At 40.2% G+C, this 25,130-nt stretch overlaps 2 protein-coding genes across 2 annotated transcripts in view; one reads left to right on the forward strand and one right to left on the reverse strand.

Moving 5' to 3' along the window:
• The window catches only part of afap1l2 (actin filament associated protein 1-like 2), a 41,027-nt gene extending 38,925 nt beyond the window's left edge, over positions 1 to 2,102 (reverse strand). The window contains exon 1 of the mRNA XM_039787881.1: positions 1,899 to 2,102. Within this exon, the coding sequence (XP_039643815.1) occupies positions 1,899 to 1,914 (16 nt within the window). The 5' untranslated portion in view covers positions 1,915 to 2,102. The remainder of the gene's footprint in view (positions 1 to 1,898) is intronic.
• Positions 2,103 to 8,209: 6,107 nt separating this feature from the next.
• Positions 8,210 to 25,130, forward strand: part of atrnl1b (attractin-like 1b) — a 62,285-nt gene continuing 45,364 nt past the window's right edge. The window contains exons 1-17 of the mRNA XM_039788256.1: positions 8,210 to 9,359; positions 12,473 to 12,556; positions 13,046 to 13,159; positions 13,413 to 13,541; positions 14,049 to 14,257; positions 15,166 to 15,340; positions 16,205 to 16,292; positions 16,713 to 16,968; positions 17,223 to 17,406; positions 17,517 to 17,671; positions 17,829 to 17,913; positions 18,204 to 18,418; positions 18,735 to 18,853; positions 19,276 to 19,408; positions 20,801 to 20,988; positions 22,265 to 22,478; positions 22,616 to 22,807. Of these exons, the coding sequence (XP_039644190.1) occupies positions 9,109 to 9,359; positions 12,473 to 12,556; positions 13,046 to 13,159; positions 13,413 to 13,541; positions 14,049 to 14,257; positions 15,166 to 15,340; positions 16,205 to 16,292; positions 16,713 to 16,968; positions 17,223 to 17,406; positions 17,517 to 17,671; positions 17,829 to 17,913; positions 18,204 to 18,418; positions 18,735 to 18,853; positions 19,276 to 19,408; positions 20,801 to 20,988; positions 22,265 to 22,478; positions 22,616 to 22,807 (2,791 nt within the window). The 5' untranslated portion in view covers positions 8,210 to 9,108. The remainder of the gene's footprint in view (positions 9,360 to 12,472; positions 12,557 to 13,045; positions 13,160 to 13,412; positions 13,542 to 14,048; positions 14,258 to 15,165; positions 15,341 to 16,204; positions 16,293 to 16,712; positions 16,969 to 17,222; positions 17,407 to 17,516; positions 17,672 to 17,828; positions 17,914 to 18,203; positions 18,419 to 18,734; positions 18,854 to 19,275; positions 19,409 to 20,800; positions 20,989 to 22,264; positions 22,479 to 22,615; positions 22,808 to 25,130) is intronic.

The following is a 25,130-nucleotide window of genomic DNA, read 5'->3' on the forward strand; positions in this document are numbered from 1 at the left end:
TTACATGTGATTAGGGCTGCAACTTTATCGATTAATCTTACTTTTTCAGTCGACTAAGGGTTTAATCTACCCTATAAAATGTCAGAAAGAAGAACAAGTCCATTACAATAACCAAGACGCAAAGATATTCAATTTACAATCATAGAACACAGAGAGAAAGCTACACGTCTTCACATTTAAGAAGCTGGAACCAGAGAATATTTGACATTTTTGCTTGAAAATGACTCAAACATGCAGATCTCTAATTAATTCATCGATTTATTGTGTCAGCTCAACGCGTGACGGAGAGATGAATAAACAAATTGCAACACTGGCTATCATTTATTTTGACAGAGTGTGGGAGTGAACAGCCTGGACTGTCTGGTCAGCTGGAGAACAGGAATGCTGCAGCAAGAATTTCAAATTGTGGTGATCCCATATAGGGTTCCATTTGTGCCAAAATTAAGTCAACATGCTTACTGTCTATGTCCATGTGGCAATGTCTATATCTATGTCCATGCTTACTGTCTATGTCTATGTGCCAATGTCTATGTCTATGTCTATGTCTACTGTCTATGTGTCAATGTGTCAATGTCTACTGTCTATGTGTCAATGTGTCAATGTGTCAATGTCTACTGTCTATGTGTCAATGTGTCAATGTCTACTGTCTATGTGTCTATGTCTATGTCTATGCTTACTGTTCACTCACAAGACAAAACATTTGTCTGTGTCAACTCAACTTATTCCTGTTGTCTGTTGCCCTCCTTGCCATTTGACTGTGTCGTCTTGCTGTGTCGATGCTGACTGTGTCATGACTGTGTCGTTGCTTTGTGTCGTTTCACTCTGTCGTTGTTATATGGCGTTTCAGTGTGTTGTTATGATTGTCGACTTACTGTTATCAAGTTGAGCAGATTTCCCAGCTCAACAAGGGGAACGTCCAACACACAGTGGCCCTGCCGTATTGGCAACAGGGCCTCCCAGTTTTATCCCATCTAAAGCAATTATTGCAGATTATTTTCAAACACCTTGCCACATTAATAAGAGCAATCAGAATATCAGGAAAGTTAGCTAAACATAATCTGGGTTTATTTTAATGGAGTACAGTATAGGCAAATTATAAAATAATAATAATAACAGTATTGATAATAAATCTAATAGCAAAATAGTTTTTTTTCTGACAGCAATGCGAGGTGAACTGCATCATTCCATTGACTACTTTCAAACTCTTTGTTTATGTCAATCAGGAAGTATTAAACGGCCTTGCTCATCCCTCGTGAGCAAATAACCACAGGAATATGAGGAATGCTGCGAGAACAATGTTGCCGCTATTGCAATTCATCAGTGGCCACAGTGTAAACTATTTTATAGAGCCCACTTGGATGGCAAGGCAGTTCTTCATATTCACAGGGTGCGTTCAACTGACTGATTGCCCAAAGGCAGCTTACTAGTTTCTTAAAACAGTCTGTCTATTTTGGTAGGCTACCTATTTCCTACCCACACAGGAAATTGAATCATCAGTATTAATGGCAGGTGACCATGTCCAAGCCAATGTGTGAAACAATGTTTCCTTTCAGCATTGACCAACCACCGCTAAAATCAAGATGTACAGTAGATGCCTATATGTCCATCGTGGTATACCAAACCTTTTTTTTTTTGGAAGCCAAAACATCAGATTAGGTGTCTTTCTACCCGGCTCTGGCAACATGCAAATCACTGTAATGCAGCCAACATCTATATGTCCTAATTTGGTGTATTTAAAAAAACAAATCAAAACAAACATATATCATTAAATACGGTTGCATTAGCTGTAAAGTCATTCCCATAAAGATGCATTGTCAGCGAGGACATGGAGACACTCGAGAAGTCAGCAGTTCATGTTTTTGACCCAGTTTAAAAAAAAAAAAAAATCCTCCTTTTACCTTTGTGCTTCTCCATTTCCTTGCTGTTTCACCTTCTTGTCCCTTGCTTTCCTCCTCTCATAAAAACAAACAATGCCAAAAGTTTGCGGACAAGTCGCTCCCGTTTTCACCAATACCCGCTGAGTGGCTGGCTGCTGGCTTTAGACCAGACACACTGAGGTTTGACGGAACAACAGCGCTCTCCTCGTCTTCCTAATCCAGTTTGGCCGCACCTCCTCCCGTATGCAGCATCCACACTGCAGCTCGGTCATTCACAGACTCCCATGGGTCCCAGAAACAAAGTGAGGAAGAGTTTTCACTTTTCACTAGGACGTCTGTCTACTTTTGTTATCTTCTAATCAGGTTCGATTGTTTTTGTTTCTTGCTATGAATGAACCCTTAAATCTTGGTTTAAAAACAAACACATCTTTGATTGATGATAGTATTACGCGATTTCTGTCAGAAGTAAGGATTAGTCTAATTTTGCATAAATTGTCATTTATAACACAGTTCATCCGCAAGTTAGGGGTAACGACCGCCAGATCAGACAGTAACAGAACAGAGGAAATGGTGTCTGAGGACAACACTTTGTACATGGTAGGCTACAGATAGCATTACCCATGTACAGTTAGTGGCTTTCTTAAAAACACTGGGAGAGTATAGCCTACATATCCTACTGTTCTTTCACGCACCTCCGTGGGAGAACCGTGTGGAGGTATTGAGGAATTTCACGCAGAGAAACGCAATATACTCCAGAAGATGAACGCATGACGTGCATGCGAGTGTTTTGTATAAAGCCTCCACTTAGGGTCCTGTTGCAAGTTGTATGTTTTTTTGTTTTATAGATTATTGTTGGGGGGCTTTTCCCTTTATTTAAACAGTGGATAGACATGAAAGGGGGAAAGAGATGGGGGATGACACGCAACAAAAGGCAGCAGGTGCAAGACTCAGCCAAGTTGTATGTTTTGTATGTAAAAAAACAAAAACAAATTGTTATTCACAAAAAAAGTGTAATTTATTAGTCATGAAAGAGGGTTCAGTTTTTCAACAACATCATACATATTCATCTATCCTCTTGTTTTTTTTTTTTTTTTACAGTCAGGGTCACAGGGTGCTTCGGCTCCTAGCTCAATGGTCAGAACTGGCCAGTCACCAGTCATCAGGGTCAGACAAGCCAAGCCAAGATCCAAACTCAACACAGCAGAGGCTGAGATCAGAAATGAGGACTTCCCTGCTGTACAGTATTGTGAGTGCTTGCTGCTGAAATTTTGCAATAAATTGTGACAAATGGAGGTTCTTCCCTAGACCTTTAATATATCCAAATGCAAAACCTGCCTTTCTAGCTTCATGAGTTTGATGAGGAATTATCGTAAATAGTATATTCATCAGAGGGGATGTCTCTTTGCCCTTCTCTCTGTGCCAAGATTTAAAGATCTCTGAAAAGACTTTTGAACTCATGCCATTTAAAAAAACCTAACAGTTATTATTTAGCGTCATTGCTATTTTTCAGTAATGCACACACTGCAGACAATCCTATGAGAATCCCTGTCCTTTCCCATGACTAGTTTGTCTGAACTTCAGAGAAGGTCTTGTTTAAATCTAGTGCTATATATTTTCCCTGCTTTGATTTCAACTTGTACGTCAAAGCCCAGTTTCTCCAAAGATACAAACATTGCCACTGGGGGATATCTCTTTTGCTTTGCTTATTGATACAATTTTATTTCTGAGCATTGATGGCAATATCTTTGCAGTGTATGTGCGTGCCTCTGCATGTGAATATGAGCTACAAAAGCAGCATTGTCCTCTGGACATTTTCTCATGTGAAAATACAATGTTGTGAGTCAAACTAAACTCATTGTGATTTGTGTGTTGGCATGATTTTTCTGTATGTAGTAGCTTAAACTCGGTGCCTGAGAAAAACGTGTTCATATGGGAAGTGTTATTAGTGTAAACCTATTAGGATGCAGGTTTGTATCCATCTCTGCAATCATATTAACATTATACTGTAAATTGTCTACTTTAAAACCTGCCAAAACATTGTAATGTCATATAACACTGTATATACTTGATATATATAATGAGCCCTATCATGTAGCCTTCATTATTTTTGTGCATTAACGGTAGGCCTAATAATAATAATAATAATAATAATAATAATACTTAAACAGCAACAAAGACTGACAGTTACTGTAATTCAGAACCAGAGACAAAACAGACTTGATGACACACAGAAACCCTTATATAACCATGTGGCCTTATGTGGATCAACAATACATCAATTTATAAAAAGCTTTAGTAATAAGAACATTCTTAAATTCATTGGTAGCCACTGCTCTGGGTACTTTGTGAAGGTCTCAAAGATGCATTTTGAATAATCTTCCTAAAGTCCTCATACCTCACACCCCTTTTCAGCTAAATGTTAAACTCCACAGGGTCTGTTTTCAAGATGGTAAGCTGCCTCAAAAAGTTGGCACAGCTAGTTTTCAATCTGAAGAAATGCTTGCTTTTGTGTCTTCATTTATTGTAACAAAGGCTGATACCATATGTATCAAATATAGTGTGTATCAAACTACTTTCCAAGGTCAAGAATGGAACTTCCTTGCTCAGTAATTAGTTTTTGTTGTTATGCACAAATACAAAAGAAAATTTGCACTTTTGCACAACAAATATTTTCACCTTCTACAATGTACAATAATTATTCAGTTCTTAGCCTTGGAAGTGTGTTTATTAGTCTGAATCTCTGTTCAGACTTCACAGGTCAGCTAAAAGTCAAGGGGTGATGTCACAGTTTTTTTACACTTCATCGTATAGCCTTGAGTGAATGGTGAAAGTGTGAATGTGAGTCAGGCATGAGGGCTCAGCATGAGTGCAATAAGGGTGGTCTTTCTTTTGTCTGTCTGTCCACAGCAGAATAACTGTCTTTTTTAATCCAGCAGGGGAATTTCTATTGTGTAGCAGACCTTTGGAAGCCCCTGGCTTTACGGGTGGTTCAAGGTCTTGAACATTCAGATTCGAATGATTTACGGTCATCATGCTTGCCTGTGTGTGTGAGGTATGTGTGTGTAGGTGTTTCTGAGTGGGTCAGACACACTTGAACTTTACAAGATTACATTTTTGAGTCAGAGGTGCAACTGCAGAGTGGGATTCCCTCCTCTTTTCTGCTGTGGATTGGAGCACAAAGAGCATTCCTCAGCTGTGAATCAGAGGACAAGGGTCAACTTACTCAACTCCAAATTAACACTGTACCCTCTTTGATTCAGGGCCCTTTCTCATGTTTGCACACATATACACAGACACATAATGCACCACCGATCCCCTGAAAAGAGACCCCCCATTTATTTAGGTATTTTCATCTAATTCTAGTCTAAACCTCTTACTGTTACGTCTGGGAATTTCCAAAGAAAGTTGAATCCACTGACTCTGCTGTACCTCCCTGTTGTTTTAAGAACATTTTGACCAAGAATGCAGAGGGCACTGGCTTTAGACACACTACACCTTGTAGCGATGGTGCTTGTTTCCCTGCACCACTGAGGTACGTGCACCTGACTAAACGTCAAGAGGCTCTCCCGTGGCTTAAGTAGAAGAGTGTTAAGTCATAGCGCCATAATATTGTTTTTAGTTTATGTGTGCTCAGGTTCATGGTAACCTCTGTGGAAAATAAACAAGGGTTCTTCAGGTTTCAAAATGTGTGCGGCTGACTTGTTAAAATCAAGGTGATACTTGTTGTGACAGCTTAAATCTTGGGTTTTGTTCTGGGAACACAGAGAGAGAGAGAGAGAGAGAGAGAGAGAGAGTTTAGAAGTTGAATGTCCTAACAGTCATGCCTTAAATAAGATCTAGGAGAGGACAGGTATTTATATGATTCACAAAGTTTAACACGCCCAAAATACACTTGTTGCTTTACTTGTTTGTAACCAATACTGTGTTAAAGTTATTTTTTCTTAAAGATTAATCAAGTCTGTCAAACAGGATGTATGCTGCACAATTCCAATGACTTTTGAAGTACAGTACAATCCAATACTATCTGTCTATCTGTCTCTATAAAAATCACAAGTCTTCCAGCTGTGAACAGAAAAGCAGTTTTATTTCTTTCCTCCCATCTTATTTTCCTTACACTTCATCCTATAGTATCTGTGTTGGCTCATAACATAACTGTGCTGCCATTTTCGTCTCTCTCAAGAGACTTGTATCTCAATAGACGAACTACTGTAAATAAAGATGGAATAAACAAACAAAAACAAAAATCCCTTCTAGTAGGCTATAAATATTGCTATTAGATGGAAGTTCTTGACAAGATTTGTTGCCATGGTGGAATATTATTTTGGCATAACTTTTGCATAGATATGGAAAAAACAGTGGTTACAGTCATAGGCCTTTTCCTGAGAACACATTTCCACATGTCACAGAAAAAGCAGAGGTGTAAATAGTAAAAACAACAATGGCATAATTCCATTTAGTTGCTTCAGTTTCAGGGACTGTCTCCCATGTTATGGCTTACTGTGACACTTGGATACAACAGAGCCATCACTAATGTTATTAGTAACCTCTGTGCATGAATATAAACTGTGACAGTCAGAACATAAACTTCTGGTCAGTTTCTCCTGCTCTATTCCTCCAGGCCTAAACCATAACGCTGTAGTTTCCGACTGTCTTGCATTTGTGGCTCCATGCCTGTATGTTGCTGTGCAACATTGCCACCTGCAGGTGTTGATGTAGAAGTGTGGACAGCTCCAGATAAATTAATCTTTTTAACTAACAAAAAAATTAAGAATATTAATGTTGACTTTGTGCATACATGAAAGTTATTGATGGTTTTTCTGTTATATTGAGTAAAAACATGATCTATTATGTGAAAATGCAGTAGAAGAATTAAGCCTTTTTTTCATTCCCAACACTATGCCGTGCTCCATCTGCCATTGAATCGGCAGCACGATACACACAAATAGAAGCACATCTCACATTTCTCTGCTGCTTTATATTACTGCATACTCCACCAAAGTCCCAATCTGTCAGACTCCTCAGCTTGGCAGCTGGCAGCAGGCAGCACCCAAGCCTCATCTCAAACAAAGATATAAGTGCTCTCTCAGAGAGATGTACTGCATCTGATGTTAGGGTACCGTAGAGCCACAATAGAGCCTCCTCAAATACATGAATGATAAGAGACTTGATTAAAAAGCGCCGGTCCCTCCTTGACCTTGTTGCTGATTTCTTTCTCCAACCATTAGTGTCAGTTATTGAAATTTCCTGAGATGTGCCAGGACCTCAAGTAGGATAAGATCATCATTTTACCAGACAAATTGAAATGTAAATCTTATACAATACCTCTCTGCTTTGGTTAAGTTCAAGGCAATTGTAGCTGTGAAAATTACCTTTTTGGATCCCAAATGCAAGTTGTCCTGACTATTTTGTGACATCTTTAATATTATTATTATTATTATTATTTGTCATTATTATTATTATTATTATTATTTGTTGACAGTTTTTATCATCCTCACTATCACTTCCCTGTTACAGTGTTCCATGATGTGCCATTAAGAGCCAAGAATACAAAAAGTATGAATGTAAGATATATACCGATTTTTATTTTGTTTTGTTTATTTATTTATTTCACTTAATAGCATAACTGGTGTGATTTTTTTTTTTTTTACTGTTTGGCTGGACTGACAACCCGGAATGCACAGAGTGTCTTAAACAGCAGAGCCCGTATCTGATATTTACATCTACTGTACATATAGGCTATTTGCAATGTATTGTTTTAATAGGTTATAGGTTAAATATTTGCAAGATACCACCTACTGCTACTTTTCATATTGGTAATAGGCTGTACATTTTAACAATAGAGGCTAAATCAGTTTTGTTTATTTGCACAGGCTGAAATCAAACTAATTATATAGCCTACAAAATGAATGGAAATTAATGTGCAGGAAGAGGAAAAAGCTGGTCTTATTGATTACTTAATTAAAAACAAAATAAAATGTTTTGATAGATGAACACAAAATCATTACACAGAGCGTAAAATCATAAAAAATAAAATATTCTCTATATGACTTTAAGGAAGATGGAGTCAATTCCATTACCACTGTAACTTATCTTATCAAAAAATAAAGTGCTCTCTCTGCTTGAGATTTTTTCCATTTCAAGATAAAAGTAAAAGGACACAATGTCGCCGAAAGTATGTTTGGAGTGTATTGGAGTGGACATCCTTAACTAAACTTAGTAACTTATAGACTCATCCTGCTTTTAAATGCCGCATAGAATTTGTGGGTTTTTGTTTTTTGACACTGTACCTTTAAATAAAACCCGTTTCCAGTACGCATGCGCATGATGTGTTTAGTTTTCTCCAACCTGATGAACTGTCTAGTGTCGCTGCGCTAGCAAATCCATCGCTGCCAGGCAGTTCTTGTGATGTTTTGAGAGTAACAGCGGTGCTTTTCCCCACTGGAATACAAGGAGACGCCACAACACACTGCTGTCAATGAAGTCTACTTTTGAAGGTGCCTAAATTGCTGTGGGAATTGACCAGTAGGATTTACAACAGTGCAAAGTATTTGCTCAGTGCCCCCCAGTCGGCAAGAATAGGTTTCCAGTTCCCACACCACATCCATGTTGACTGCGGCAGCCTTCGCACTAGGTCCAGGGCTACAAACCCCACAACCCCTTTGTTCTTCTGTGGCAAAGATTCAGCTAAATTGCAGCGGTTGAGGAAGGACCATCGCATGTTAAAATGTACATCCTTGTTTCAGTTTGAAGGATTGTTTACGCGTTAAAATGGCTGCTGAAATGGCATTTGGAAGAGAGGGGTCTTGAATCAGTGCTGTAACGTTACTATACCTAGCAGAGGCCAAACTACAAATAAGCTACATATGCTAACAAATGATGTATTGGCTAGTCACAGTTTTCAACGAGTTAGCTGCTTAATTAGCTTTAACCGATGGTCGGCTTTTTTGGTAGGTTCTTTCAACAAGAGGTAGGGTGAAGGGAATTCCTCCCACTCCAAATGTATGCATGCGGTTAAACAAGCAGCCTTTTTTAACACTTTGATAACAGTACATTTTCTTAGCCGTTTTGCTTTGTAAACAGGCTTAGCTAAGCCTTAATGTGAGTATGCATAACGCTCAACAAATATGCAGGACTTCTTTGTTATAATTCAAACATCCTGAATAGCCGAGGCTTTCTCCAGCAGACCTAAAGGCCCCGGTCTTTTACTCGGCTTGGTCGTCCTGGCAGAAAAATGGATCCTGGGGGGAAATGTAAGACTGAACTCCTTCTTTTTGGACCCAAATTAGCCACCCACAGCGATCTGCGGGGTATCAACAGATACTTGGTGGTCTATGTTTTGTTTTACTTTGTACTGTTCACTCACGCCTCCCCGGCGAAACCGTGTGACAAGAATTGTCTATCTGGAAAATGTATCAACGGATCCTGCATCTGTGATCGTGGATGGGTTGGAGACCAGTGCCAGCATTGCCAAGGAAGGTTCAAGTAAGTGGCCATGCACTCCATCTCATGTAATCTGTGATCAACATCAGATTGATGCAGTGTCTTTGTTTTAGTAATTCTCATCATATTTAGATTTAAAATCATCTGAGCCACCTAAAGTAAGTTAAGATCAAATATGATCCAGAAGTGGCTGTTTTACATCACAGGTACTCAGCAAACAGACCTGAGTGCACCTAGTTTTTTGGGAGATGGGTTGCAGTTAATAACGGTCTCACATGTCAAAGACAAAACTCCTTTACACACTTACGTGCTCAGTAACCAGCCGAACTCCTATTTTTTTTAATGAGCTAGCAGCCTCAACAGACCTGTTGGGCTCAACACTGTTGCTTTCGACTAGCAGTAGTCGAAAACTACAAAATATTTAGTTTATTACCACAAAAGGCAAAGAAAAGCAGCAAATCTTCACAGTTAAGAAACTGGAACACTGTTTTAACGTTGACTTAAACAATTAGTCCAAAAAAGTTGCAGATTAGATTTTGGTGGATTGATTAATTTGATTGAACGAATTGTTTGGTGAAAATTTCTCACATTGCCTGTAGCCTCACTCAGTCCTTTAATTAGTTGTTTGTGATTTATCCCTGTTCCCTGGAGATATAGACATGCATTATTACCCACATGTCTGATGTTGATTAAAGGAATGAGTGCAATTATCTTGCACAATCCAATCTGCACATGTGAGCATAGACCAGAAAACCAAGCCTCTAACGTGCACGGTTATTTTGACTTACGGCCTGATGCGTTTGCACATAAAATCCATAAAGGCATAAATTGCTTTAGCTTTTGCCAGAGAAACAAGCCTACAGTGGCTTTGAGAAGACATCTGCAACTAATTTTGAAAATACCTTGCAGCCTATATAGTGATTATGTCTATTGTTCCTAAACTGGAAGAATATGGGTTTTTATCAGCACAGGTAAATGCTATGTCAACCCTCTAATAGGTGCATTGAGTTAAGGATTGTGTGTACATATGGTAATTGTTAGGAGAAAGCAGGAAAATAATGGAAAGTGACCAAAGAAAAACATCAAACTATATAATGATAATCTTGAGTGTGGCACTTGACAGGAACATCTAATGGCTTTTCAGTACACCTGAAGCGCACTCAGGTACAGAAGTGCTTTGATCACAGTAATTACCGTTGCTCCTGATGTGTCTGAGGTTTTGTATGGGTTGTCATTAGGCATGTTGTCAGGGAATAACCTCCCATCACCTAGAGACAAACCACTGACATGTGAGAATTTAACTGTTAGCTTCTCTGTAGTCAGTGGAATGGAGGCATGTACCCTGGTTAATACATGATCAATTACACATTGCTGCAAAAACATGTTGTGGCTTCCCTCATAACAAGTGTGAAACCCTGTCTTGAAAGTTTAATTCGGCATCACGGATTATTTTTCTTGTCTATGATGCGTTATAATGTCTGATTTCAAATGGAGAAGTGGACGGTGGGAACACACAGAGCCTCGAAAGGTTCAGGGACTGCACAGGATAATATTTCCCTGTGAAGTCCAAAGTGCGCCATAAAACATTTATTCATTCTTGGATGTCTACACTGCCCTAACTCATTGCTGTTGCGTGCAGCTGGGTGTTTATATCGATCAATAGACTTTGCATAAAGACTATCAATCTTAGACCTCAAGCATATCTGTTATAATATACGCTTTCCTGATGTGAGTTGTAAACAAAATACAAAACAATGTTTGACACACAAAAGTGTCAGGATCATACCATACATTATGCATACTTCATCAGTATGCATATATGCATCTTTATGAGATTAGAACTGTCTTTAGGCCATTATCTTTCAAAACCTCTGAATCGAAAGTAATGTTATACTTGTACACTCATGTTATGCATCCAAAACAACTGACAGGGACATAAAAAGGGAATACAGTTCAGTTACTGTGTTACTCAGACCACCCACGAGAGCCCAGTATGTATTCGTGAAGCTTTCAAAGTCAGAAATAAAGAAACCAGGGACTCTGTCTTTCTGTGATATCAAGGCCTGAACGGTATCAACTGACAGATACTCATTTTGTGGATTCATGAAATAATGAGTTTTTATCAAAATACAATCTGTTGCAAACCAGGGGAAAAAAGCATCACTGTGTGGGGAAACTAGTTTTGGGTAATCTGTCTCCTCATCGCAGTCGTTTTGTGGGTGGGATACCTACAAATTTCTTGTAACATGGGACAGTGATGAATGTCCATTCAGAAGTCGTTTATCATTGTGACCCACTGCTGTGAAGAATACTTTGTTGGAAATAGTTTCCAGTGTCAGACTTGAGGCAAGGCCAGAACGGAGCAGAGGAACCTTTTTAAGAGACAGATGATTGAATCTTTTGGTTGACGGGGATTGACCTTAGGCTCACTAAAGTTGGACACATGAGTTCACCTTTTATAGAAGACTTTGCCCCAGGACAACAGAGCTCTCCTTAGACTGGGTGTTTCACAAGGAAATGCAAATAATACTTTATGAATTTGAGTCATAACATCTTGATGTCTGTTCCATGCTGCTGGTTCTGAACTACAAAATGCACCTAGAAAATCTTTGATTTTTTTTTTTTTTTACCAGGTGGACAGTTTGACCACTGATTGGGTGTCATGCTGCTGTAGGGCTGCTTTGGGGACATACAAAAAGATTGTCATTTCTAAAGCTGAGTGTGAGGATGGTTTTAAGAAGCAACATATACTTAGGCTGATCTACTTACTCCCTATTTTTAAAAAGCAGTGTTCAATTCATGAAATGCTATTTCTGAAAGAAGAGATTCCAAACAACAATATAGCAACATTTGCTTTTTATTCATGTATTTGATGTCTCAGACAGGCAGCACAACAAATTAGATGACTTGTGGTTAAAGATGCTCTTGTTTTCTCTACTTTTATGTCTTTAACTTAAAATGCTACTTTCCTAGCTGCAAATAAAATCCAGACCAGCAAGAAAATACAGTTAATGTGTAGCCCAATAATTACATACATATACCAATCCATGGAACGACCATTAGAATCATTGTTTCTTTAGATTCAAATGTGTTTCCACATTCTACTCGAGGCAACATATTCCTGTGCTAACTGTCCTGCCTCTGTGATCTTTCAGGTTGACTGAGCCCTCAGGATACCTCACCGATGGTCCAATCAACTACAAGTACAAAACAAAGTGCACCTGGCTCATTGAGGGCTAGTAAGTATTTTTTTTCTAAATTGGTATGTTCTACTGAAGCTGAACATGCACGGGCAAATTTAATAATGCAGCGTAAACTGATTGATGAAATTAAACAAAGATCAGCATCTCTGTTGAAGGAAGTGTACTTTTGTTGCTTACACAGTAGAATGTAAAGCGGGTGTCTGTAGCATTTTAAAGGGTTCTAAATGTTTGTCTGTTGAGCTGGGCTTGACTACTCCATTTTAATTAGCAATCGTCCAGAGAGTAAGAATCTCTGTACCAGTTGATGCTTTAACTTGTCATGGCAACCACGGTCACTGCGATGACAGAGCTGTTTGGAAACGTTATTGCCAGGAAGAAAAGGGAGGCCACCCTATCATCCTGGGGTCCTTAAAAATTTTGGGAACAACAACATATGAATCCTGCAGTGACTTGGAAACCAAATGTGTATGTTGTTCAAATGTCCCTCCTTGAAACCTAACCATGATTTCATTCTTTCCTCTGCAGTCCAAATGCAGTTCTCAGGTTAAGATTTAACCACTTTGCCACAGAATGTAGTTGGGACCATATGTACGTCTATGATGGAGACTCGATATATGCCCCCCTGGTTGCTGTTTTCAGGTAAGAAACTCCAAAGCGAAAGAGTGGATTGACACTTTAGGGTTAATACATAAATAGGTATTGGTTAGATGGATGTTTTTTTAAGACAGGAGCGAGATGTGATTTTTCAGGCTGTTTTAATTTACTCTTCACTTAATGTAGCATGTGTCTGGTTATCTTGACTTAGCAGAGTTATTGGTTTGTAACTGTAACTTAGAATTGAGTTGTGATTGTGAGAAAGTGATGCCAGTGAATTGCCTGCATTTCTCCACAGTGGCCTCATCGTGCCAGAGATACGAGGAAATGAGACGGTTCCTGAGGTTGAGACAACTTCAGGCTATGCACTACTGCACTTTTTCAGCGATGCTGCATATAACCTGACAGGATTTGAAATATTTTACTCGTAAGTTATCCAGGCTCTCCATTTGAACCTAAACTACAAGCAAAGCATAACATATAAAAACCTCACATTGTTTATATTTTTAGATTTGGATTCCTGACCAGGGACCAATTCCTGCTCAGCTTGTGTTTTAGGCCATTACCTGTGTTAGAGACATTTCTCAGGTTTTCATTCATGTGTCTAATTTATTGTAAACTACAGTGGTGCATTTAATTCTCCTAGCTAGTTGATGGATGGTAACTTGTTTCTGCATCCCACATTTCAGCAACAAAAAAAAAAGGCTGGTACAAGTGCTTTTCTGCTGGACTAAAACCCACAGCAACAATCACTGTTAATGAACAGTGACCTGCTTTGATATTTTTTCATTTATTACTAATCATTTTATCCGCCGCACCTTTGCCAAGCGCTAGATGATACTCATTAATCTTCCTCAGTCTCCAAGTAAAGGTCTGCGAGTGGCCTAAATAGCGCATACAGTGTTTGGCTAAATGAAAACATCCTTCTGTCTAGGATCAACTCCTGTCCCAATAACTGCTCTGGCCATGGGAAGTGCACCCCTGGTAACTCGGCCGCCAGCAGAGTGTACTGTGAATGTGACAAGTACTGGAAAGGCGAGGCCTGTGACATCCCGTACTGCAGGAACAACTGCGGCAGCCCCGACCACGGCTACTGCGACCTCACTGGGGAGAAGTTGTGCGTCTGCAATGACAGCTGGCAAGGTAACAGCTCTGTCCAAACCCAACAGATGTTTGCAAACTTTCAGATCGCGAAGAATTGGCTTAAACCAAACCAAGTAATATTTCATTGCTCTGGCATTACATGTTGTTGTTTTTTTTTTTTTTTTTTTTGTATCTGCTATTTCAACATACACTCTCAGCATTGACACACAATAGAAAAAGACATAGTGAATTGAAGTATTTTTGAATCATTTCACCACATTCAAAACACTGAGTGATGAATCATATGCAACATACTTTTGCAATCACAGGTTGTAAAAATGATCATGTTGGAAGATGTAATGAAGAGACTGTGTTAGCAGACAATGTGCACAGCTGTGTTGTTTCGTGTCATAATGCTGATTGGTACCGTGCCGATAAGCCCTGTGACAGAGCGTTATTATGCAGCCTCCAGCTGGAGGGAACCAAATGCATTCACGTGATGAAACTTGACAGAATCATTAGCAAAAGCATGCGCTTTTTCAGCACGGCCTTCATTCACACACAGTTAAACATATTCACACCTCCCTGTCTGTCATGTTCGGTTAAGGAGAAGCTATGCTTTTGTTTGGGTTTGAGAGAGGCATGTTTGCTATTTCACTGAGTAGGAATGAAAAAGAATCCAATAAATGTAGTTCTTTGTCTTAAAATAGTGTGGCGCCTGTGTAGCTCACCTGGTAGAGCGCACGCCCATATACGGAAGCTCAGTCCTCGACGCATCGGGCCCGGCCAACTCCGACCTGTGGCCCTTTGCTGCATGTCATTCCCCCCTCTCTCACTCCCCATGTAATGTCTAAGCTGTCCTATCCAATAAAGGCCTAAAAATCCCCCCGAAAAATAATCTTTAAAAAACAATAGTGCAGCTATGAGCTATCGGCTGTTATTTCTTTCTTTCTTATCCTGTCTTGTAGGCCCAGACTGCTCTCTAACTGTACCTTCCACTGAGTCCTTCTGGGTTCTACCAAGCGTCAAGCCGTTTGGCACATCACTCGGCAGAGCTTCCCATAAGGCTGTGGTGCAAGAAAAGGTCATGTGGGTGGTGGGCGGATACACCTTCAACTACAGCTCCTTCCAGATGATTCTCAAGTAAGTCCCAGAGTATAGATTTTTCCAACAGCAAAATGTCTGTTTATTTGTTTTTGAATGAAAAAAATATGAAATGAAAAAGAGGTATTTGGTAGTTTGTCCAGTCCATTGCATTCTCAGATTAAGTCCTGACCATGCCCTTACTTTGAATGCTCACTAAGCAAAACTACTGAAGGATGAAGTGCGGAAAAGTTTGTAGCTTCTCAGAATACTAACTGTCACCAGTCTTTTGAGAAAATCCAACCCAGTGTTAGGGCCACCTGTTTCTCTTTGTCAAAACTGGCAAGTGTGGGAGTTAATATTTCAATGGTTTGCTTTGTGAAAGTATAGGTGGTGCATTCACTTGAGAAATTGAGACTGTAGTATTTAGTGTACTAACATAAAATGCAGACTGGCTTATTAAAAGGCTGACATCTGTGCTGAGTCATGTCCTGGCTCAGAGTTAACTAATCTGAATTGCCTGGACATGCGCTCTCCTTCTGATCCATCTGTTTGTTCAACATCAGGTGCTGTGATTTCTGAGGAAAAGTGATCTGGGATCCAAATTTTTTTTGAATTAATGAGCAGTGTGCAATGACATGACCAGCTGTTGTATAGTGAATGCCTACAAACAGGAATTCTCCCGTGTTTATCAGTGTGCAAAACCTCTAGCTAAACAAAAGTTCTTTTTGTGACTGGAAGCGGTACCTTTGACATGAAGGAAACTGCTACCTTTTGTGATTACATTAGCTGATCATGAGGTAAAATTAGATTTATGTGTCACGGAGGGACAAACTACATGTTTGCAGTGTTTGATAAATGCGTTTTAATGTTGAGCACAAGGTCATGCATTGAAGTGTAATGTTCTGTTGCTTTGCTCTGCAGCTACAACCTGGAGAGTGGCATCTGGAACACAGTTCCCATAAATAGTGGCCCTGTGCCAAGATACGGCCACTCACTCGCTGCCTACCAGGTAAACACACAGGCACATATGCCTCAACCTCTCTGGGTACAGATGGAATGTAAAATACGCTAATGTTAACAGGAGGGAGGGAGAATTAGATGGGGAGAAAGAGCAATAAAAGTTTGCTCGCACAAAAAGGAAACCACAGCTGTCGCTTTCAAATGGAAATTGCTCATTTTCAGTATATCCATGATTACTAGAAAAAATATTAGTATTGTCAGTACGTCGGCAACATTCTGGTTTTTCAACATGAACAAGTTTTATGGCTCTATAAACTGAAAAGTAGATGAAGGAATTACAACAAAACAGGCGTGTTTGAAAGGTACATTTTCTATCCATATGTTTTGACACACTTTCCTTTCACTTTTATTACTGCATGCATCAACTTCTTTGCATGCGTGTATAAACACTCAACTCTCTTTTTCTCAGGATGATATCTATATGTTTGGTGGGAAACTGGAGGCGGGCTGGGCGAATGTGACAGACGAGCTGTGGGTGTTCAACATACCAAGTCGGACGTGGCAGCGGAGAAACCCTGTGGTTGGCCCACCGGCCCAGATTTACGCTGTGGAGGGTCACTCGGCCCACTGCGTCTCGCTAGATGAGGGCGAGGCCATTATGCTGGTCATCTTTGGCTACTCCCCCATCTACAGCTACGTCAGCAACGTTCAGGAGTATAGCCTGAGTGAGTCACATCTTAAAGAGACTGCTTGTTTCTCATTCTATGAGCGCTCTATATTTTATATCCTATCCCTATCGCATGCCATCTGTGACATTTAAATCAAAACCTATAAAATATAAAGTGCATTATCTGTTTTTTGCCAAATAATATCAAAACTTTAAGGGTGAAGAGCCCAGCTGTATCCAAGTGATTAAGTGAGTAATTTTTTTTTTTTTTTTTACTGCAATAAAAGATTTCTGTATATGTGTTCTTGTCAGGGTCCAACACGTGGCTGGTGCCTGTGACCAAAGGTGCCGTTCCCCAGGGAGGTTACGGCCACAGCAGCACGTATGACAGTGCCAGCGGTAGTGTGTATATTCATGGAGGCTATAAGGCACTGCCTGCCAACAAGTACGGCCTTGTTGATGACCTTTACCGCTATGAGGTTAACACCCGGACATGGTAAATCAACACTTACTCATTATGCATTCACGTCGGTGTATGTAAATCTGTTTGTTACGTGTTTTCTCATTACTCTTGCCCTTGACACACTTGTCATGCATATGTTTTAGGTTCATTTTGAGAGAGAGCAGCTTTCCACGGTACATGCACTCAGCTGTGCTCCTCAGCGGCACCCTGCTCATCTTCGGCGGCAACACACACAACGACACATCACTCAGCAACGGGGCCAAGTGTTTCTCTGCTGACTTCCTTGCGTATGACATCGGTAGGACTCCTATTATTCTCAACATTACGCCACCTGAATAGTGACCTCTCCAGTGGTGTTATTAGCAACTTGAATAACGATTGTCAAAAACCTTCTCTTTATGTCATAAGCACGAAGACAAACCAGATGTTTACATATGGTTTTGTGTTTTCCTCAGCGTGTGATGAGTGGAGTCTCCTGCCTAAGCCAGACCTGCACAGGGATGTCAACCGCTTTGGTCACTCTGCTGTGGTCAGCAATGGGTGAGTCTCGCTTATGGAATCTGCAGTCGGACTAAAAGCTCACTGGACAGACGCTTCACACCAACTACAAGTTTTTTGTACATTTATCTCGTGGCTGCTTATTAAACAAGGTCACGACATCACATTACATTTGACTGCCTTTTATAGTTATTATTAGTTTGTTGAGCTTTTTGCAGAGTGTTTTTTTAACCTTTTGAAGAGAATATTAAGTAGAAATAAATAGAACAATCAAGTTTATCTCTATTTTGTGCCTTCTTGTTTACACTCTGTTCTCACGTTTTCTTTGCCAGGTCCATGTATGTGTTTGGGGGCTTCTCCGGCGTGCTGCTCAACGATGTGCTTGTTTACCGACCCCCCAGCTGCCAGGCCTTCTTGGCAGAGGAAGGGTGTGTGAAGGCTGGGCCGGGGGTGCGCTGCATCTGGAGTCGAGGCCGCTGTCTTCCCTGGGAACCCAGCATGGTTAATGGAAGCCTCACTCCTGCCTCGTTCTGCCCCCCTAAACCTGGTGAGAACATTTTGTTTCCGATCTGCTCTTCCACACTTACAACACAGGCATTTAGGCTCTCTGCTATTCTAAATGACTGCTGTTGTGGTTTTAGCTCTGACTTGCAATAATAATGAACTTTTAATTACTTCAACAGAATGCTCTTCCTTTTAGGTTATCAACTAGTTTCATGTGTATTTTTTCATATTCCTCAGGAACTATTTCCCTCTACTTAAATATAGATACATCTTATGTATTCCATAAAATGTATGATTTTGGACCATATACAGTGCACTCATTACTGCACTCTGTTGTCCCTCTCCCTATATGTTTTTAGTCACAGTGGATGAGCGGTGCTACCGGTTCTCAGACTGTGCCAGCTGTACAGCCAACACCAACGGGTGCCAGTGGTGTGATGACAAGAAGTGCATCTCTGCCTCCAGCAACTGTACCTCTGTGAGTCGTCCAACAGGGGGCGTCAGAGCACTTCTGGTCTTCTGAAACACACGCACACGCACACACATATACATATATACACACGCACACACATATACATATATACACACACACACACACACACACACACACACACCTTGTGTTTGTAAGCTTGGGATATTGGTCATCTTCACTGTTGAAATCAAGTGATAATTCAGGTTATTATAGTGTCTCTGTTTAGGAAGAGTATATACTGTCCACATGTCGTGCATTTTAGTTTTTTACTCATAATAGTTTAAACAGGACTGTGTTTTAGTGGTGAAATATATTTACTCTAATGAACTCTCTCAACAGTTCCACACTTTTTGGATCTATCTTCAATTTAAAGCGTCTGTCAACCGTCCTTCTGTGTTTTCTATTCTCTCCTCTTTCTTTTTCTGTAGAACGTGAGGAACTTCACTGAGTGTCCAGTGCGGAACGAGCATGTGTGCAGCAAGCTTGCCAACTGCAAGAGCTGCTCGCTGAATCTCAACTGTCAGTGGGACCAGAATCAGTCAGAGTGCCACGCTTTGCCTGGTAAGATAGACGTTGGGCCCCCAACACACATTTTCATACACACATACACACACTTATTGAAGGCTTTGGACTTATACACGTGCATGAGAAGATGTCCAGGTTTACTCTTTTGTTTTTTCGTTGCTTTTAGTGTAGCACTTATGATTGTACATGCACCTTATTCTTAATCTCATGGATAAAATCTGATGAGAGTTTACGGTTCATAACATAAAACAGTCACTTGTGTTGTGAAATGATGAGATGTTGTGTTAAGAGGAATGAATGATTCCACACATTCAGACCTTAAGCGAATAATCATTAAACCTTGCTATTAGGATTTGTACATTGTATTGTACATTTGACTTCAACACAGCATCTGCTATTTGCCGAGATGTAATTTCAAGGTGTCATCCTGATGTTGTTTGTCAGGCTTGGCAGTTTATTTACTTTAACTCTCACCCTCTACTCCCCCTCCCAATTGTTGACTGGCTAAATCTCAAGAATTGTTGCTGTCACTATATCCATAGTTTTCAGTAAAAACTTGTCGCCCAAGGGCTTGTTGCAGCAGTGGGAGTTTCAAATCATATGTGTGTTTGTGTGTGTTTCTGATGCCTGAAGGGGAGTCTCTGCACGATTCGCACACTATGCGTCCACATGTACTTGCACACATTTATATGAGCACCCACCATATTTTTACGAGAAGCAGTAATTAACAGGCTTTCTCTAAGGCAAACAAGTGCAGATTACACACACACACACACACACACACACACACACACACACACACACACACACACACACACACACACACACAGTCCTAAATCTTTAGTCCGCTGTGATTTGGAAGGAAGCAGATAGTCATAAACGCAGATTTCAGGAAGTCTGCTATGTTCTCTACTTGCAATCTTTTTTTCTTGAAGAATGGTGTTGAGCAGTATTTATCTAATGATTTAAAGTGTAATTGAATTTAAAGCTTAAATAATTGAGATATATATATATATATATATATATATATATATATATATATATATATATAATTTAAATGTATCAAATGACAAGGTGAAAACAATGTGAAATGGGTCCCTCTCAGTGATGAACCTACACAGAATTATCACCCGAATCTGCAGCTCCCCTCAGCTTTGCGTAGCTTTACAACAGGTTTTCCGCTCATTGCTCATTTACTGTTTTGGTTCACTCGCACCGCTCTCATAGCGTCGTTTTCGCCGACAGAAGGCCACTGTTGTCAACCAAAAAGCTCTAAAAACCCTTTGTACACAACCTCCTTAGCACCAAATGGCTAGTTTCACATGTAAAAGCTAGGGGAGAGTAGACCAATATTGTTTACTACCATCTAACATGTCTTGAGCCCATGGCTCGTACATCTTCTTATCATACTCTTTCTTTTTTCTCCAGCCCAGCAGTGCAGTGAGGGATGGAGCCAGGTGGGGGAGGCCTGTCTGAGGATCAACTCCAGCCGCGAGAGTTATGACAATGCCCAACACTACTGCAAGAACCTCAATGGAAACATCGCCTCACTCACCACCTCCAAACAAGTGGACTTTGTGCTTGAGGAACTAAACAAGCTCCAGCAACAAGACAAGGTAAATATAAAAGCCTGCAGTAAATACGGTATGTCAAATTCAGTCCGAAATATTTTCAGCTATCCTCAGATGCCGGGTAATTGGGTATGCGGCTTACAACTTGGTGTTTAGCTGACAGAAGAGAACAAAGATTATCTGTCTGTAACTCTGATGAGTTATGCATTCTGAGATGATTTTCTCCTAATCACTTTTGTACTTGTGCACAGCTCGGTTTTCTGTCTGATTGCGGCCCTGCTTTTAGCTTGTGTAATTCATGTTTTTCCAACCATTTTTCATCACGTTGTTTTCCATTTGGCAGTGCCACAGCCTCTATGGTTTATTTTTGACTATGATGCAATTACAAGTAGAAAACAATGCTCGGCTTTAGTTTCTGAGATACGCTGTCACAGTTTCTTCTTTCTGCTTTATATAACACACCAGGGCCACATGACTCACTGGCTGTAGGAACAATCATAAGCACTTATCTAAGGCATAGCCTTGCTTTTAGTTTTCACTTTGGTCAGAGTATAGCTTCGAAATTCCTTTGGTTTTATAAGTGCATTTTAAATTTTCTAATCGATTCTTTATATGCACAAATATATCAACACAATAACGGAAATTGGTGAAACAAATTCAAAATGTGTATAAGTTTGTGGCATTCGTCCCTCCTCAAGTTTACATGTTTGAGCTAGTAAGGCTCCAAATGCTTTAGACCCATACTGTGATATGCTGCGCCTTGAGATGTCCAGTATGCCCAGCAATACAGTTGAGAACGGCTCATAAAATATAACTCATAAATTACGATTTGCTCATAGAAAGAAATGTAAATTGTCCTAACATGATAATTCAAGTCTCTTCATCTTTTAATGTGAAACACTCAGCTTCTCATCTCCCCACAGCTACACAGCTGCCTTGCACTGAAAGAAAATTGTGGAGTCTACTGATGATTTTAGTTTGGTCATGCCTGCTGTATTCATGAGGATATCATTTGTTGTCAGTCTGCTGGATTTGAAACTCGTGTGTTTGTTGCAAACAGAACCTTGACATGCCATTTCCCATAATTTCCCCATTACTTGACGAGTTAAATCCTGAAGGCAAATAAGTCTTCTTATCTGTGAAATTATTTTCAGTAGACTTTTAATGGCATTCTTGGTTCCCAGGTGTAAATGCAGTAGCCGTTCATTTCTTAAATAGCATGATGGAGCTGAAAGGGGAGGCAGAGTTGCGATATTTTGTCCTAAATTTGAATGACTCGTCCAGCCTTTTATGTGTTAAGCCTTTTTCCGTGTCTCCACAGCGGCTGTCTCCCTGGGTGGGCCTGAGAAAAATCAACGTGTCGTACTGGGGTTGGGAGGACATGTCTCCCTTCACCAACGGCAGCCTGCGCTGGCTGCCCGGCGAGCCCAGTGACTCTGGTTTCTGTGCATACCTGGAGGAGCCTCAGGTGTCAGGCCTGAGGGCCAATCCATGCACTGCCACTGCCCATGGTCTCATCTGTGAAAAAGCTACCGGTAAGACACACTCACAGGCATGCATGCGTATACTACATGGATATGATCTATCTGTTGGCAAACAGTGTAACATTACATAGGAATGGTATGAAAATGACTCATTATCCTTTCCTTCTATCTTGTCCTTTCCTGTCCAGGAAACCCCAACCAGAGTTCCCGTCCATCCTGTAAGAAGCCTTGCTCGATGCACACTAATTGTGCCAACTGTACCAGCCAGGCCATGGAGTGTATGTGGTGCGGCAGTGCGCAGCGCTGTGTCGACTCAACTGCCTATGTTATCTCTTTCCCCTATGGCCAGTGTCTGGAGTGGCAGACTGGTGATTGTGTGGGTAAGTGTCTTTTACTTACCATAATCTAGATCAGGCTTCTTTCAGTCTATAGTCTGGCATTAAGGTGGCCGGCAATAAGCTTTCCCAGGTTGCCTTCTGTAAACCATCAATATTCATCACAGCCAGAAAGGAGGTTAAGGGAGGAAAACAGCTTAAAGTGGAAGGTGTTTGTGTCGGAGGGAAAATGGTATTAGTTTCCTCTGATACGCTTGGGAAGTTTTTTTGGGGTTGCAAACCCCAATTGCTCTCTCGCATAGAGTCGCCCCAACTGATTTCCCTGTTGACCATGCTACTGATGGACTCTTAAGCAGTATCTGGCTTTACGTGGTTTAAAGACAGTCACGTATCAAGGAACAATTACGGAGAAGCCTACAAATAAATTCCCTCTGCAAATGATGAGGGGAATAGCTGCATATACAGTAATGTAAATATGAACGTTATTGTAGTTTTTGGAGTAGGATTAAGGAAAAGATTCACCCGAGGAAAAAGTGATTATCCGTCAAGAGTTGGATAGATAGGATAATAGGCTTAGATTCAAATGTGAAATGATATCTTGGAACAACAACAACACATCTGCTTCATTTGTTATTCTTATTTGTGGACATAACATAAGCACTGGACACATACAGAGGTTAAACTGTTGACAGTATTTTTCACTTCACATTGCTAAGTTGATCAGAGGGATCCCTCACCTGAAGGTCGGTGCTGTTGTGCTGCGTGATGTATGAATTATATCCACAGTTGTGTCAGATCGTAAAAACATCTCAGATCAGTTTAGCGAGTAACAAATTTAGGGAGCTGAAGGGTGCAGTCTCAAATTCATTTGTGTCGGCTGGTGTTAGGTAACTCAGAGACGTTTCTGTACACTGTGGATATTTGTCCCCTTTGGCTTGAAGGACAGAGAAGGGTATCCTATACATTCTCTTTCTGTTTGCTCTAACTTTGCTCCTTCAAGTTTCAAACACCACTTACGTCTTGAATTAACCACTCTTACGTTACTTCTTTCCTCCTCATTTTCATAGAGAGGCTTTCTTTATGCTGAGTACATTGCATACATGTACTTAAAACCATAGACCTGGGATAAAATACCCTGTAGTATCATTACCTTCAGGGAGGCTTTGGAAGGGCAGACTGATGTATGTGTTGCTCTCAGTAGAAAGTCTAATTTTGCAGTTCTGACCTTGCACAAGTAGTTCTTATTTGGGAGTTACTAATACTTGGTAGTAGTTTGTTGCTTTGCTGTAAGGAAGCACTCTTTATTCATGGCCTTCAACAGCAGTTCTAGTGATCTGTCATGTTAAGTAGTAATCCAAAATACCTCTTCAGCTTCTTATCTTACCAGATCAAACAGTCAGACCAAATGTATCAACATCACATCTCTGCTATGAACACACGGTCTATCCATTTCATCAAAATGGGTCAGAAAAAGCGAATCCCTTGAAGCTGCATTTACTTCAGATATCATTTAAAAGATGCAAGGTGGAGTTGACTTTCCCTTTTTCCTCCCAGCATTTTGCTTGCTCCTTGATTTGATCTTTGATAGTAGGACTGGGCTGTGTGCTCCATACTACATCAACCCCATTGTTTTAGGTCCTGCAGTTACGCTGTAAGTGACTAGATGCACCGTACAGTAGGTGAGCTGAAACAATGGGTCGATTAAAATGGCAAACTGTTTCTGTAATTGGCAACTATTCTGATGATTGATTTATTGTATCAGTCAATTTTCAAGCAGACATGGCAAACATTCACAGACTCCATTTTTTTGTGTCATATATGATAGTGCAATGCCTCTCTGCGTTTGGACTGTTGGTGGGACAAAATAAGCTATTTGAATGCGCACCTTGGGCTCTGGGAATTTATAATTTGTAATTCACATTTTCTATTCTGTCAGTTTATAGGGGTAAGGAGGGATCATTAATTGATTAATTGAGAAAATAATCAAAATAAATAATGATTTTGAAAATAGTCATTAGTTGTTATTCTGTGCTGTATTTATATTAAAAGAAGCCATTAGGTAGTACTGGTAAAATGTCATTCTGTATCTCTGCCATGACAATATTCACAAGTATGCTTTGGTCATTAAAAACTAGATTCCATCATATTTTAAGAGGTCGTCCCGTGACTGTATCCTCGAGTGCATTAAAAGACATGTACAGAAAAGATATTGAAGTGGTGAAGTTGTCATTTTGATCAATGATCTTTGTAACACTTTGCAAGCAGTGAACAGCCTGCAGACACAGATTAAAGTAAATGTAACACAGGAGGCGTTGGACAGCAAAGTGGATTCACAATAAACTGTTGTTATGAAATCTGAGCTTCTAGA

This window comes from Perca fluviatilis, chromosome 21 (assembly GCF_010015445.1).
Source record: "Perca fluviatilis chromosome 21, GENO_Pfluv_1.0, whole genome shotgun sequence".
Classification (NCBI taxonomy): domain Eukaryota; kingdom Metazoa; phylum Chordata; class Actinopteri; order Perciformes; family Percidae; genus Perca; species Perca fluviatilis.